The sequence below is a fragment of the Corvus brachyrhynchos genome, unplaced genomic scaffold (genome assembly GCF_000691975.1).
Source record: "Corvus brachyrhynchos isolate BGI_N302 unplaced genomic scaffold, ASM69197v1 scaffold285, whole genome shotgun sequence".
In the NCBI taxonomy this organism is placed as follows: Eukaryota; Metazoa; Chordata; class Aves; order Passeriformes; family Corvidae; genus Corvus; species Corvus brachyrhynchos.
Window position 1 is genome coordinate 226,073 of NW_008238323.1, and position 16,300 is coordinate 242,372.

Genomic DNA, 16,300 nt, shown 5'->3' on the forward strand with positions numbered 1-16,300 from the left:
CCCTCGGCGTTTCACCCACCTGGGTTCTCTGCGATGGAGGGTGAACTTCGCCCGTAGGTCGCGGTAGTGGTGGCGGTGGCCTCGCCCTCCGTGCGCTCCGTCACCTGCGCGGCCAAAACACTCTCAGCCTCCCCGGATCCCCCTGGAATAATTCTTTCCTCCTCTATCCCTAAGCCACGGGGGTGCAGGGGGAGGAAGATGCAGTCCTTAGAATCACAGAATCGCAGAGCGAGTGCCGTAACTCACCGAAACGCTTCCGAGGTGTCCGGTTTCCAGAGTCCTTTCTGTTCCGCAACTCCTGGATGTGATCCCTTGGCAGGGGTGCGATGGGACGCACCCGCTTCCTCATGGCAGCCAGGGAAGGTGACATGGCTGGTGGCCTGGCTGGGCACTGGTCTCCGACGGGCCCGATGCTTCCCAGGGGAAGGTGTGCTCTCAAAAACTAGTCATGGTGGTAACTGGAGACTCAGGTGCTGTTTTTTAAAGCAGAGCCTGAGGTGTGGGCAAGAAAATCACTGTTTCCACTCTGGTTTAATTTTTTTGTTATTTTGTGGCTGTGGGATACTTGGGTATTCCCAGCCCTTGGCCAACCCAGGCTGTGGATGCTTCCCTCCCACACAGTTCGGGGCTTTCTGCCCCTCTTCCCAGAGAGGTTTGTGTCCAGAGAGATCTTTGCCGATTGACTTGTCCCGATGAAAGAGCTCCTCGCAGGCAGCGCAAGATCCCCCTGGCTTGGAGCTCTCTCTGCTGTGGAGAGAGCCCTCTCCCTGCGCTCAGCATCTTCCCGGGGCTGCTCGGGGGTGCTGCGGGCAGCCGGGATCCAGGGAATGTGCTCTGTCAAAGCCATCAATAATGCTGGGCAGGGGCTCATTGCGAGTAGTGCTGGCTTCAGGAAAAGTTTTGCTGCGTAGAGTGTCAGCTTCATGTGTTGTCATAATGAGAATTTTAGTGTTTTAGATTCTTCCTGTGACCGTGCTCAGCTCAGGGAGGTGCTGCCAGATTGGCACCAGGAACCACTTTCTGTCCCTCGGGCTTAACTTTGCTGCAGATTTCTGCTTCTGTAACTCATTTTGCCAACAGCTTTTTTATGTAATGTCGGGGGCTGCCACGTATCTTTTTCTTTGGCTGTCACTATCAAAGGGATGCGGGATGAATGGTGGATCTGGCAGCTCCTCCTTTGAACCTGTGGGGATTGCAGAAGCCCCGCTGGACTGAGCTGGGCTGTCTGTGAGCAGGGTGACCTCCATCCTTCCTGGGAGTGCTTTAAAAACAAAGTTTGGAAAATCTTTCTCCCTTGGAAAATCCAGAGAGGAGCTGAAGTAAAGCTGTGGCTGAAGGGCTCTGATGTGCCGACCACAGCATCTTTTAGGATGAGAGCATGGATGTGATGGCAAGCATCCCTGGGGAGGAGGGAGGTTGGCTCCAGGTGCTGTGTTATCCCTATTTATGGGCTGATTAAATCAACCTGGTTAATTGATTTTTAACTTGATGAGCAGGTAGTTACCCTGTGTTGTCTTTTTTGCATTGCCTCGGTTTATATTCCTGTTGATCTGTTGAACAGGTGTAAGATGCCTCCTGGGGCATTGCTTGGGATCCTGTTGCTGTTTAGGGACTTTCTGATGAGGAAGTGGTGGGAATTTGGTGGCCACCTGTGTGTGTTGTTAACTTTAGGTTTATTTTTAAAAACAACAAAGTCTCTCGGTGAGAGCAGGTGTTCCAACACTGGCCCTTCTGCTGTTGCCTGTCGGTTCTGCAGGAGCAGTCTAGGGATGCAGCTGGTTTTTTAGGTGGTGGGGCCATGGGCTGGGACCCACATGGGTCATTTGTGCAGCTGAGTCACGGTGAAATTTAGGACTGTCCTGCTGCGCTGTCTGCTGCATGGGGCCTCTGCCAGCTCTGGCCTTTGAAGCAGCAGGAAAAATGTTTCCTGTGACTTTGAGAGTACAAGAAAAAGACCAAAGAAGGCTTAAAAACTGCAACAAACCCAACAGCCTCGAGGTGCTGAGCCTGGCGGTTCCTGAGGTGAAGGGGATGTGTTGTTCTCTGGCCTTTAGGAGGGTCCTGGTGCTCGCCTGCACATCAGCTCTGCGCAGAAGGTGACTGCCCAGTGCAGAGGTGGGGCCTCCTGGATCACCCTGCTGGTGGGGTGGGGGTGAGGCTGTTTGGGGGGTGCAGAGGAAGGGGAGGCAGATGATCTGGCGTCAATACAGCTCACTTGCTGAGAGCCTATTGATCCCACGTGTGCCATTGCATTAGCACAGCCACAACTGTACCTTCCTCTGAGTCATTCCTCCTCCTGCTGGAACCAGGATGAGGGAAAATGCTGGGGAGGCACTTTTGAGCATCCAAGTGGGAATTCTCAGTTCTCCTTCCTGCTGGTTGTGTAGAGAGCCCTTAACTTCCATGTGGTGCTTGCAGAAGGTTTTCTGGGACTTTGTGGGGGTAGAAGGTCCCAGTGGGTCATTTCTTGGTGCATAAGTTCATCACCATGCTGGTGAATTTGATGTGTTAGACTGGGCATTGGCCTGGGGAGCACTCAGGCAGGAGAGGAATCCATCCTGGGAACACCAGCAGCTGTGAGCTTCTGCTGGAGGCCTTTTCCATGGGATGCCTCACCATGCGGCTGTTTGGGGGGTGCAGAGGAAGGGGAGGCAGATGATCTGGCGTCAATACAGCTCACTTGCTGAGAGCCTATTGATCCCACGTGTGCCATTGCATTAGCACAGCCACAACTGTACCTTCCTCTGAGTCATTCCTCCTCCTGCTGGAACCAGGATGAGGGAAAATGCTGGGGAGGCACTTTTGAGCATCCAAGTGGGAATTCTCAGTTCTCCTTCCTGCTGGTTGTGTAGAGAGCCCTTAACTTCCATGTGGTGCTTGCAGAAGGTTTTCTGGGACTTTGTGGGGGTAGAAGGTCCCAGTGGGTCATTTCTTGGTGCATAAGTTCATCACCATGCTGGTGAATTTGATGTGTTAGACTGGGCATTGGCCTGGGGAGCACTCAGGCAGGAGAGGAATCCATCCTGGGAACACCAGCAGCTGTGAGCTTCTGCTGGAGGCCTTTTCCATGGGATGCCTCACCATGCCCCTTCAGATCAGGGCTGACTGGTGTTTAATAGCCCCCATCAAACAGGATAATTAATAGCTGTGCCTAATTACGAGCATGAGAGTAGTTCCAAAACTGCCTCAACCTCCAAGCATGTAGGATTCCACTTGGGTAAATAGTTGTGGAGAGACCATTCTCTTTACTCCCGGTGCTTTGCCTGAAGGCTCTGGATTATCTGGCTGTGGATTTTATTTTGTGGCACAATCAAATGGGAGTTTAGTGTGTGTCCCAGCAGAAATGGCAGAGGATGCAGAGCTGGTCCTGGAGCTGCTGGCACCAGCCTGTGCAAAAGGAATAGGGCAGGTGGTTGTATCAAGGATTCCAGCCTGCAAAAACCGGGTTCCAGATGGAGAACTAGAGGAACTTTTTCTGATCTGCGCATTGCCCAGCAAACATCTTTCTATGGCTGCTTGGGCTGGCCCTGCTCCTGCCATGTCCTTGATGTACCCTGCTGCAGCACTGCCCAGACAAGCTGGTGGCTGCTGGGCAGGGGAGCTTCTCAAATCCTCTTTACCTGCAGCAGGAGGCAAAGGCAGCTCCCTGTGTGCAGAGTCCTCACCGTCCTTTCCAGACAGAGCCTTCGGAAGGGACCTGTTGCTGCTGCAGCTGAAGCACAGCCCAGGTGGCTGCAGTGCCACCCCCGAGAGCCTGTGCAGGTGCCAGCAGGACCCTGCCATGGGATAACGGGATGCTCTGTGCCCCGGGCTGGGCGCTGGGCAGGAGGGGTGGACGAGGACATTGCTCACGCTCACTCCAGTAGCCAGGGTTGATTTGCAGCACTAAACCAGAAATTAGAGTTGTTTGCATGGCTGGCCTTTGTTGTGTTGTAAGGTGAAGCTCTTCGTATGACAAAAACAACTGTAATTGCTTTGGCTTCTGATGTTCTGCTCTCTTAAAGGTACTTCTTAAAATATGTTAATTGTCCTTTTAAGTATAGCCTCTGAACCTCATGCAAAACAGTGCTTCTGCCAGGCTAGGGAATAAGCTGGTTCTGTCTGCTGCTGGGCTGTTGTGTAGCTCGAGATACGCTCTTCAGAAGGTTTGCAAGCTCTGGGTAAATAAGAAGCCAGGGTATTTATTTTTCATATTATTTTTTTTCCTCCCATTGTGCAAAGTGGCTGCTATTTGCCAAGTATTTTCTTACAGACGATGGAACTTAATGCATTTTAAAAATCCTCTTCTAATGGCTGGTGTTGGGTATAGAAAACTCTCTGGTTTTCACTTAAAGTTGTATTAAATGAAATAGCTGGAATGAATTGGTGGTTTCTGACCCTGGGGAGAAACTTTTCAGAAGCGCATAAATGCTGCCAGTGTGATCACACACTGATTGAGTCAACGAATTGGCATAAACCTTCTGGCATAAAACCTTCTGAAAATTATTTATCCTGAAAGGCTTGGGGAGGGTTCATCCTTAGTGTGTGCCCGTGTGCTGGTTTGGGGCTGAGGAGCAGCTGGGAAGGAGAGAGAAGATTTTCTGTGGATTGTGTAGAACAAATTTCTGGGAATAAGTGTTGGGGACAGGGTGTGTTTGGGGTTCAGTCTCAGGACATCCACGGGATGCTGCAGAGCTCCTGAACTCCTGCTGCTCCCGCCATTGCAGCTCCTGTTAGGAAAAGCAGGTTAGAGCTGAAGGTTTTTGCATTTTTTTCTTCTTTATTTTAAATTATGAGAACATGTCTGGGTCATGCCACAAAGGGCAGGGACATCTTGGAGGCCACGCTGGGGTTTTTGTTTAAGGATGGGGCCGTCTTGCTGAAGGAGCCAGGTCCATCGGCATCCCCGGGCTCCTCCTGATCCTGCCTCATTATGAGCTGCAGTGGCAGAGAGAAAATCATTGAAATGTAAACTCTGATTGCTTCAGCCAGCTCTCTGCAGCTGAGGACTGTGCCAAGGGCACGGCCAGCACCACGGCCGCGCGGGGCCCCCTCGGCTTCCCCTTGGTGGCACGGGTGAGAGGAAGGCAGAACCACGCGTGGGTCTTAAATATCCTTGAGTCCACTGGGTCTGGGCCTTGAGTAGATCCAAGGGAGGTGAGAGATTGTGGTGTGGGGGGGCATTTCTTTCCCTCGATGGGCTGGGTAAGGCTCTCCTGGCACCATGTGGGAGCACGTCCCACCGCAGGGCATGCTGCTCCAGGGGCTTTGTGCTGCAAAAATAACCCAGTTTTCTTTTCTGTTTGTGCAATTTTTCATCTCAGTTGTGCATTTAATAGCCCCTGTGCTTGGGTCAGACGAGAGCCACTGAGCCAAGGAACACGGAGCTCAGTGCAGGTGCTGGGGCACAGCCCCAAGAATGATTCCAGCAGGGTTAATTAGCCATATCCCAGCTGTATGTCCTCTTGCTGCTTGGGATTAATCAGCTTGCTCTTTTAAAAATCTATTTTTGAGAATTCCTGGCCTGATTCTGCTCCAAGGGTGTGAAACTGTGGTGTGGAGATCCCAGTGCACGCAAGCCCAAGCTGCAGGGATTTGCTGGGTTAACTCCAGGGCGAAGGATGGGAACAGCAGTGGGTCTGTGTGCTGTGCTGGTTCTTATGGGATTGGGTGGGATGAGTCGTTCCTGCCCTTTCCTGCCCTGAGGAAGGAGTTTATCTGAGGTTATTTGTTACAGGCAGCCTGGCTGCTGTTGAGGAATGTATTTACAGGGGAGGATTTTTGCTTTGTTGTTCTTTCTTGCTGCCAATTACCAGGCAAATAGAAAATAAAGACCCCGAATGTGAACTCATGCATCTCTTCTGGTGACCGAGAAAGAGGTCTATGTATGTTTGTGACTGTATTTTTATACATATATGTATGTAATGTTTAAACTTCTCAGTTTGCTGTGATGCAGTGCAGTTCTAGATGTGCTGGACTTTTAATTTACACGCCAATTAATCTGAAGCCTTGCCCAAAACAGGGGTAATGTACCCTTACTGCGATAGTTGTCCTTCAGGGAACCCACAGGAGTAGCCCCACTTGGGCATGAAAGTGGACTTTGGACCTTCCAAGTTAGCCATGGGTGTAATAAATACCAGGTAATGCAGGTGAAACCCTGAGCTGGGTGTTTTTGTGCCTGGTCTTTGACCCTTCCTGCACACAGAAGCGTTTTGTGGTGGTTAAAGGAACATCAGGGTGAACTACAGTCCAGGTCAGGAAAATGACTGCTGTTATTGCAGCGAAACCTCAAGCTGTGGCAGACGCCTGAAATGTTTGCAGAACACTTTAGGGAAGAATTTGCTACTTATCAAAACTGAGAAAGGTTCCCTGTGAGCTTTCTGTGTCTCGAGTTGGTTGTAAAGCAGTTACCCTTGTACTCCTCTGGCCTGCTCTAAGACATGTCTTGTGGGGCTGGATTGGGTTTTGGCTTAGCCTGAGCCTTCAGGTGTGAACAGGGACCTGTCCAGAGATGGTGGCAGGGCTAGGAAGGACCAGGCTTGGTGGGTGATGGGCTTCACGTGGCTTTCCTCGTGTGAACACTCTTTAATGTGTTGTCTGGGTCATGGTAAGCTCATCAATTCCACTAGTGAGGCTTTTGAGGGTTTGGTACTTCTGCTCTTTGCCTTTCCTGTGGTATCCAGAGGGTTTGGAGAAGAGCACCCCAACAGGAAGTCTTCTCCAGCTGACTGAAACCTGGGAGTCATGGGAATGAGTTAAACCTGTCCAAGTACGGACTACAGGACTACAGGAACTGTAAGCAACAGGTCTATAAACCCTTACTGTGAGCAGTGTAAGCCCTTAGTTCAGGTGATGCCTCCCAGACCGTGGCAGAGTGCAGGGTGGTGGGATGGTGGCGCAGCTCCTCCAGCAGTGTGTGTTCCTGGCCTGCTGTGCCACCATCCTTTGCCATTTTTAACCAAACCCCATCTGATTTTTTTGTTTGGATTTCATTATTAATTTCCTCGTCCCCGAGCGGTTTTTTTGTAGTGCTGACTTTTAGTCTCCCGTGTTTGTCCCTAGGCAGCCAGTGGTGCTTCAGACCCTGCTCTGGCAATTCCAGCGGATCAACCGCAGCCCTGTGTAACCCCTCTTGCTGCCTTCCCCGGCTCTGTGTGGGGTGGGGCAGGTTGTAGGATGCCCTGTTCCTGCCCTCCTTAATGCCCGCACCTCCCTCTCTTCATGTTCCCACACAGGCACTGGTGGTGGCACCAGTGGGGTGATTTTGCCTTCTCTGGGTGCTCCAGGTGTTTGGTGCTTCCATGGATCCTCACCAGGAGATGCATGCTGTCATGGAATCCCAGAATGGTTTGGGTTGGAAGGGACCTTAAAGTTCATCTTGTTTCAGACTCCTGCCATGGGCAGGGACACCTCCCACTAGACCAGGTTGCTCCGAACCCGATCCAACTTGTCCTTGAATGCTTCCAGGGATAGGGAAGCTTCTCTGGGCAAGATCAGAACCTACGCTTCTGGGAAACCTGTGTCCACCCTGACTTTTGGATATTCCTCTTGGCTCTCACCCACAAGCCTCTGTTTGCCACGTCCATCTTAGCTGTTCCTTGAGAACGTCCTCTCCACATCTGGGGTTGACCAACCCTTTCAGACCACAACCAGTTCCCACCCTGCTGGACCACGGGCAGTCCATGAAGGGATGAGTTTCCCTTGGTGGCTCCACGCCTGGTGGAGCACTTACACCCAGCTAATGCAAACCTTCACCCTTCCCGTGAGTCACTGCCCAGGCTCTCTCCTGGAAGTGTCAGGACGTGTGAGGTGCTGCTAGGATGTGCTAACCACCACTTACAGGGCTGCTGGGAGCAGGATGTGTTGTGGGTGAATCATGGCCACTACTTATCACAATAGCATGTTACACCTCAGGGATGTGGCCCAGCCCGTCACTGCTCTTCAAAGAGAAAAAGGACCCTTAACGTGTTTAAATATGGCTTTTTAAAAATCATGGGAATGTCCGGTTTCTTCTGAAAGCCCCACAGAGATGATTTCAGGTGGCTCAGGCAAACCTCCAGCTGCCAGAGCAGGCTGGATGTGAGCAAGCACCTGGGGCTGCTGACGTGTATTAGCAAATGAGCATTGAAAAGGGCTTTAAAATAAAATAGAAATAAAAAATATCTGATCCCTGTGCCTGCTGAGAAACTGGTCCTTGGTGCTGCACCCCAGCTGAGCACGGCTGGTGTAAGCATATCTCAAGGCAGCCAGTGGATGCCAAGATGCTGAGAAGATAGAAGTTGTAATTTTCAATCTCATTAAGCTGAGTAACTCCTTGTGGATTTATGCTGCTTAATTACTGTGAGCTCTGGGAAGCTGGGTGCTGTGGGTGTTGCTGTTCTTTGGGCAGAGAGTTGGTGCCCAGTGAGTGCCCTGGGCATGGCGTGGGACTCGTTCAGGGACGCTCAGTCTCCCGGAGGGGTGGGCATGGAGAGCTGGAGGTGGCTTTCATGTGGCAGCACTGGACTGCTGTGGTCTTGGATTGGTCCCACGTCTCCTGGTAGGACCATGTGTCCCATTTTGGAGGAGGGGGTTCTGCTCCAGAGCCACACAGTCCTGGGTGGGAGGTGGATGTGGGAATACTGGTGTGGCTCTTGCCAGCCTTTCCCACAGTGGTGGAGTGCCTGTTTGTTGCTTAGCTGATGCCTCTTTCACCACCATGTCCAGAGGTAAATGTGATGAAAGAAACTGAAGACAAAGAGCCGCTTATCCAGAGCTTGGTCGATATCTCATGTTTTTGTGCTGTCCCTTTGCTTTCCTGTGTCACTTGGCCTTGGAAGAAATCAATTCTCTGCTGGTTTAGACTGTGAACACCTGCACTATCATCTTGTAAATAATGATACCAATAAAGCATGTTTTAGCTGAAGCAAGACCTTCAACACTGCGAAAAAGCTCTTAGGGAAGGCAGGTCTGTGTGAGGTGTGAACATCTCACCTGTGGGCTGGTGTAGAGCTGCCCTCAGGGGTACTACAGGACCTCCCCAGCTCCTCTGAACTGGGGCTTTCTCCCCATGTCTTTCAGGGAACAGAGGTCCCAGGGTGATGGACCTGTCCTTGGCTCTTCTGCAGCACCTGTTTTGTAGCCCTGGGCAGCACAAAGACACTGGCCAGAGATAAGCAGCTCATATCTTGCTCCTGTAAACCCTAGAAGTACCAGGTTTGAAATCTGTTGCTCCCCTTTCCTTCTGCTTGTTTTCCTCTTTCCTTTCCAAAGCCTTTGTTTTTGTTTGAATCCTGCCCCAGCAAGGAGACAAGCTGTTCCTCCCCGTGCAGAGGAGCTGGTACTTTGTCTGCCCTGTCGCGGGGGAGGGAGGCAGAGCTCTTAAATAAAACACTTCATTTAAGAACAAACAACAGGGAAGGAGAAAAATCGAGGTGTCTTAAGCGCGCAGGTCTCAACTCTATAAAACCCTGGTGCTGAGGGTTAAAGGGCTGATGCTTTGGGTGCAGCCGGTGGCAGGGACGGCTGCGGAATTCAGCCCCGGGGCAGGTGCTGCTGCCCGGCCCCTGCTCGTCAGAGCTGCTTTGAAGCCTCGTGTGCTCTTGCCATGCCAAAATAAACTCGGAGTCGAGGCTGTCAGAGCCAATCTTCGTCTCTCTGCACTTTGCCCTCCCCGCTGCTGTTCCGGTGAGGCACGGCTGTGCTCGCACCCCTGGGTTTCGGAGAGCCCTCCCAAGCCTGGGGACCGACCCCGTGCTGCCAGGTGGGCACGAGAAGTGCCGAGCTGCTTTGAGCAACCCGAGCCTCCCATTTACTTGACCATCAGGGTGGGCCCGAATCATCCTTAGTGGTAAAACCTACTTGAATTTCCCTTTCAGCACCCAACACTCTGTGCTGGAAGAGGTGGGGATGGCTGAGACTGCTCCGGGCTGGGGACTCGCATTCCCCAAAAGCAAGCTGCAAGCAGGCTTTTCCTCCCCAAGCACTACTCTACCCAAAACAGGGGTTTGCATCCCAAAGTCCACCACCAGGCATTTAAAGCAGTGTTCTCACCCAAATGCAACCTTCCCTGGGGCTCCTCTTTTTTCTTTTTTTAATATGGATTTCTGCAACACACACTTTGTAGCTTTGGATAAAAAGTCAGTTCTCAGAAACAGAATATTCTGTTTGTCAATGCCAAAAGGTCTGTAGTCTCTCTCCCTCTCCCTCTTTTTAAAATATTATTTTAATTCATTACTTTGTTTTTTGACTGAAGAAGGTGCTGTCTCCTGCCAGCCTTTGCTCTGGTACAAAGTTTCAGCACTGGGAGGTGACGTGAGGTAAATCAGCAGAATGCAAACCCTGCTGTTACTGACTAAACTTTGCCCGGATCTCACCTAATCACCAACCTGGCACGTATTTAAGAGCTCCAGCTCTTCTCCTGTGAGGAGAGAGCTCAGCCCCAGCTCAGCACTGGAGCAGCCCTTGTCCCAGCTGAGCATCCTTCCAGGGTCCTGGCATCCTTCTGCTTCAAAGGGTGATATTTTTTAACCCTTTGGATATAACTCGTGCCTGAGCTGATTGCTTGCTGTTACATCCCAGGTTTTAAATGGTATTTTCTTTTTTTTGGGTAGCAGGTTTACTGCTTTTTCGTCCTATTCTTTTTAGTCTTGATATGACTCTGCTTTACTTTTTCAGTCATTTGAGAGGTATTACCCACATTTAGGCTGTCATTAACCCCCAGCAGGATGGTTTTCTGTGTTGCTGTGTGAAGAGCAGGCTGGATGTTGTGGCTGATAGAAAATCTTCCTTGTGCAGAATGGTTTTAACTATGGGACCACTCAGCTCGTAACTGGTGAGGTTTCATCCTCCTAGCACCTCTGAAGGCAGTTTCTTGTCTCTCCACTTTCAGTACTAATGGCTGAACGTTTCCAAAGGAAAAACCTTCCAACAAAACGATTTAATTTTCCTGGGTAATATTTTGGGCACAATCTGTTGGCGACTCTTTTATCTGCCGTGCCATCTCTCGGCTTATAACCCTCTTTGATGTGGCTCATTCAGGGGAAAAATGGCATTACACACTACCTCAATCATTCAGATGTCAGAGAGGATATTGCATTTGACTAATCGGGGGAAATTTGGGAAGATTTAGTAATGCCAGGAGACATGACCCACTTCCAGTTAAACGCTTTTCAGACAATAGAGGTTGTGCTAAGTGGTGGGGGAGGGAGAAACACTCACAGAGTAGAAAAAACCTGCAGTTATTTATAATTTTAAATTTTGTTGTGCTGACCCTTTCCTGGGTTCAGGATGGGTTTGCTTTCTTTTTCTGTTTCCTTTTTTTTTTTTTTTTTTTTTGATACAAAGAGAATACTGGTATTAACTGGTTCAGTAGATGTATGTTATCTGGAGATGACCATCCCTGTGCTGTGGGTACCTGTCATTTTTGGGTGATGGATGTTGGGATGTGGCTGAGGGTGTTGGGAGCTGTGGTCCAGTGTGGTTGGCTCTGGTCCAGCTGTGGGTGACCAGTGGTGGCCGGGGATGAGGAGCATGGTATGGGAATTGATTTTGACTATCCCAGGTCAGGAGGGTGTCCACCTGATGACGTGCATCTTAAGTACATAAAGACAGAAGAGTATTAGTCCACAAAGCCAGATTTTGGTGTTTTCTTCGGGCTCCAAACCTTCTGTGTTGCTCATTCCTGGTCCTGGGAGCGTCTGGCCAAAACCAAACAGAAACTGCAGAGGTGTAGCTCTGTGATGTTGTAGAACTGTGAGAAAGCCAAACCTAAGTTGGTAGTATATAAACTTTTTCTTCAAAGGCAACAAAAGAGAACATTCTTTTCAGAGGTAACTCTATAATTTCCAGCGCTGCAAGTTCTGTCAAGCAGCTTGTGGCTGTTCCTTTGTGCAAGGTTTTATCTTTGCAGCCATGTGAGCTGAGCAAAAACAACTTACTCTACTTAAAGCTTATTAAACCCCTTATTAAAAATAGTTCTGTAATCCTTCTGGAGTGTAGCAACAACACTTCTGTCTCAATTTGTAGCTAAACTCACATTATAGCAATTCGCAAGACGCTGCTGAGGTGCAGGCACACCATATTGCAAGATCCTGGTGTGAATGTCTGACACGATGGAGCAATGCCAGAGCCCACCTGAAAGTGGGAAGATGAGCTATGCTGCATGGGCAGCGTTTTGGGGCAAAAAAATCCACCCTAGGGCCATGCTGGAGCTGCTTCTGGTTTCTGGAAGGAGGTCCAAATCTTCGACATTTTGGTGTTATTTTCGCAAACAGGCTTTTGTGTGATCATTCAGGTGCAGGTGTTTTTTAAAGCTCTGCTTTTGCCTGCAGCCAGGACTCCACTGCTGTCCTTCCACAGTATAAATCCACTCTTGTTTTCCAAATGCTGTTCTTTGAAGAGCCACATTATAATATAACTTGATGCTTAGCAATAAGCTTCAGGTATCTTTACTGAGCAAGTTAGCGCCTTCCTCGGGTTAAAATCTTGTTTCTTGTGCCTTTAACCTTCAAAGCCAGTAGACTGACATTTTTTGGATGCATCCCTGTTGATGAATGCTGCTTTTACGTGCAGTTACAGGGATCGCTGGATGAGACCTAGCCCGGACGCTTGTCTAGATAAATTAATTTCCTTTGCACACACCTCTGGGTGTCTGGGTTGGTCACTGGGGGCTCTGAACTCTGAGCTGTCCCAGTGTCCCATGAGTGACTCAAGAAGAACTTCTGAAGCTTTAGCAGTGGGTGTTGGAGCCCTGGCTGGAGCTGTGCTGATGCCCAGGGCTGGTGTGGTGTTTGGGTGGCTCTGGAGCAATGGGCAGCTTGGGCTGGGCAGCAAGGTTGTCTCCCTGGTGCCTCCCTGCTCACTCTTACCTGTCTGGGAAGCAGCTGGAAAGCTGGGAACAGCTAAAATGTAGCTGGGATCTGGACAAACCTGTCCTGGTGTGAGGCTAAACTTCAATATAGTTAATTTGTCTGGAAAGGGAAAAGGCTGCTTTGGAAGGACTTGGCTTCACTCCTCCTGCTCACACAAAACAAATGTAATTTTTCAAGTCAGGGCAGAGCAAATAAGTGCAGATCTGAACTAGGGCTCATATTTTGAAAGCTGAAGAGCTTTTGAAACACCCCAGCAGATGGAAGAGGCCCTGGCTGCATCTGCTTTACCTGCTTTAACCCCATATACAGCACTGACCCTTGTCTCTGACAGGCTTTTTACATAATTTATGTCTGATTTGAAAGTTGGCTGCTCTGTTAACGCACTTGTCCATCACTGAGGCTTGGAAGAGTCTCTTGGGAGGAGCAGTGCTTGTGTTCCATCCACAGGGCTTGTGTTCGATGGTTGAGGGGCATTAAGGATGTTTAAGTTGTTGGATGGAAGCAGCCCAGTTAAAAATGGAGACACGGCTTTTTCCACCCTTTATTTGCAGGCAGAGCTTAGGGAAAACTGAAGCCACCAGCGAAGGCTGTGTGGGTTCTGTGCTCTGGCAGTAAACCAGCAGTGAGGGGGCGGGTGGGGTGTCCTTCAGGCCACAAACCCTGAGTGTGGGTGTGAAAGTACAGCAGTGGCCTTTGGCCGCTAAACCAGCCGTGAACATCTCTGGGGTTGGAGTGACACCTGAGATCTTCATGGGTCTCTTCAGGGGTTATGTGTCCTTTCAATAACCAAACACTGCTGGTGCTGGGGTGATGTCCTGTGGCTGTGACCCTTGCTGCCCTTCCCACCAGGCAGGAGCCATGCTGAGGCCTTCAGGTCTGTGAGGATGCCGTGAGCCCCCTGAGCTGCCCTATATGGGGTTACCAGCTGCTGACCTCTGTGCTTGTGTTAAACCTCCCTTCCACACGCTCACAGAACCCCCCAGCTTTGGGGGGTTTAAGCATTTTCTAGGGACGTCTCTTGCATTTTATTCCTGCGGACTGAATGTACGACACTGGGGATAAATTTACTGCAGCAATAAAGCACGGGTTAGGAGTGATAATGATATTAACTGTGGCAGTCTGTCTCACTACTGCAGCAGCCTCTATCCTTTTGTATCTTGTGATGAGGAGAGATTTGTGGCTTATTTTTCCCTGTGTCAATGCAAAATGAGATGTGGGCTTTCTCCTGCACATGCAAATCCTGAAGGGAGTTCAGAAGTGTTGGACGAGTGGGGGAATCCCAGCTCATGAGCTTTCCCAGACAGCGTTCCTGGCTGGAAACAGGCTGTGGGGATGCTGAGGTTTGCTGGCTTCCTTTGAAACAAAGCCCAGGCCTTTGTCAGTGCTTTGCTGGTAGATGGACAGAGGGGAGCCCTCCTCTCTGAACAGGCTAAAATGCCTTTTAAGCAGGTTAAACTGCTTTCCTCTGAAAAGAGCCTTTGTGAAAACCAGTCCCTTGGGATTCCTCCCTGGGACATCAGGGCTGGCAGTCAGGAGCTCGCTTTGTGGATGTGCTGGGCCCTGCAGGGGGCAGCCAGGCTGTCCCCAGATCCTGCACTGCTGTGGCCAGCAGTGCTGCCACTGCAGACCTGGCAAAGACCTGGGATGTGTTGTGTCCTGAATGAGGTGGCTTCTCTGAAGTGCTTCAGTCTGGAGCTCAGATCCACAGTCCTACAGCTGGAAATGCCAGCAACTGAAGGAGCACGGAAATACGGGAATTCTGCACACCTTCTGTGTGTGATCCCAGAATCACAGAAGGGTTTGGGTTGGAAGGACCTTAAAGATCATCCCATCCCACTCCCTGCCATGGGCAGGGACACCTTCCACTATCCCAGGCTGCTCCAAGCCCCATCCAGCCTGGCCTTGGACACTGCCAGGGATCCAGGGGCAGCCCCAGCTGCTCTGGGCACCCTGGGCCAGGGCCTGCCCACCCTCCCAGACAGCAATTCCTGCCCAATATCCCATCTGTCCCTGCACTCTGGCAGGGGGAAGCCATTCCCTGTGTCCTGTCCCTCCATGCCTTGTCCCCAGTCCCTCTGCAGCGATTGAAATCAATGACTGAAAGCATCAAGGAAAATCCAGTGGGAGGCGAGTGCTGGGCTGGGCTGGGCCAGCTCTGCAGGGTTGCTTGGCATGTGGCTTTCCAGCCTGATGCAGGGGACATCCTGCAGCTTCGCATCTGGAAGTGACCCCAATTTGCAAATACAACACAGGAAGGATGGGGAGAGGAGGGGAAAGCAAATATTTGCCTTTCTGCAGCTGAATCCATCTCGCTGATGCTCTGATAGATCCTGCTGCTCTCACACTCGAGTCTCTGCTCTTGCTAAAGTATTTTTGTTTATACAAAGTGGGTTTTATCTCCACCGTAGCTGGGAATTGGAGGCTGTGGTCTGACAGTGCCTTTAATAATGCTCTGATAAGGGCTCACTGCCCCTGGTAGGCAGGAGGAAAGCCAGCCTGGCTGCCTTATCAGGGAGCAGCAAGGCGAGAGGTGCCACAGGGAGGAGGGAAACTGAAACAGTGGCAAAGGCTGGTTGGAATTTGGTATCTGGGGTGAAGAGGATGGTGTTCCATTTGGATGGCACTTCTGCATTGCTCATCGCTGTATCCTGGGAGGAACAGAGGTCAGGACATGACTTCTCTGGTCAAAAATGAGTTCCAGTGACTGTGGATACAAAAATGCTGCTAACAAAGATTTTCTTGCTATTTTCTAAGTCCATGAGAGACTTTTCTCTCACAAAAGATAGTAGCAGAGTTCTGTAAACAAACAAACACCTGCAACCTTGAGAAGCTTTGTTTATACTATAGTAGAAAAATATTTTGACAATGGATGTTTTAGGATTTTAGCCAATCACCCCAGGGGGTGGCTGATCCTTGTCCAATTAGACTATGAAGAAGAAAGTCTATAAAAGAGTTTGTAAAATAATTAAATAGATCAATCTTGCTGCACAATTCCTGCCTGCTGGATCTTCTCTCCTCTTCCCTATGGCTGCAGGACACGGTAATACACCCTAGGGCATTTTTAGTAAGTGACTGTTACAGTTACCAAGTCAGTGGCTGGAGGTTATTTTATTGATTAAAAATCCCACACCCGAGTTCAGTATGCCTTATTTCCATGAATTATATTCCAGTAGTTATGGTGACATGAGACTTACTCTAAAATTTCTGGGAAATAGGTATTGGTGCTGCCTTTGTGGTTTTAGCAGGGAGTGGGAGTTGATCCAAGCTGAGAAGTTTGGGATGTGAGGGAACCCCATGTTCGTCTTTTGGATGAGCTTTCGGTGACTCTGTAGTTGAGCTCCTGGTGCTGCCTCAGGGAGGTCACTGTCCCTGCTGCTGTTCCCAAGCTCTGCCTGACCTCCTGAGAAGTTCCCTTCTCTGTAGATTGGGTGGTGGGGATTGGGAGCCCCCCTGCAGGAGTGCCCCAGCCC

General features: G+C 50.2%; 1 protein-coding gene across 1 annotated transcript in view; it reads left to right on the plus strand.

Annotated features, from left to right (window-relative positions):
* Positions 1-448: 448 nt before the first annotated feature.
* MYO5B (myosin VB) overlaps positions 449-16,300 on the plus strand; it is a 148,464-nt gene continuing 132,612 nt past the window's right edge. Inside the window, exon 1 of the mRNA XM_017734339.1 lies at positions 449-454. Within this exon, the coding sequence (XP_017589828.1) occupies positions 449-454 (6 nt within the window). The remainder of the gene's footprint in view (positions 455-16,300) is intronic.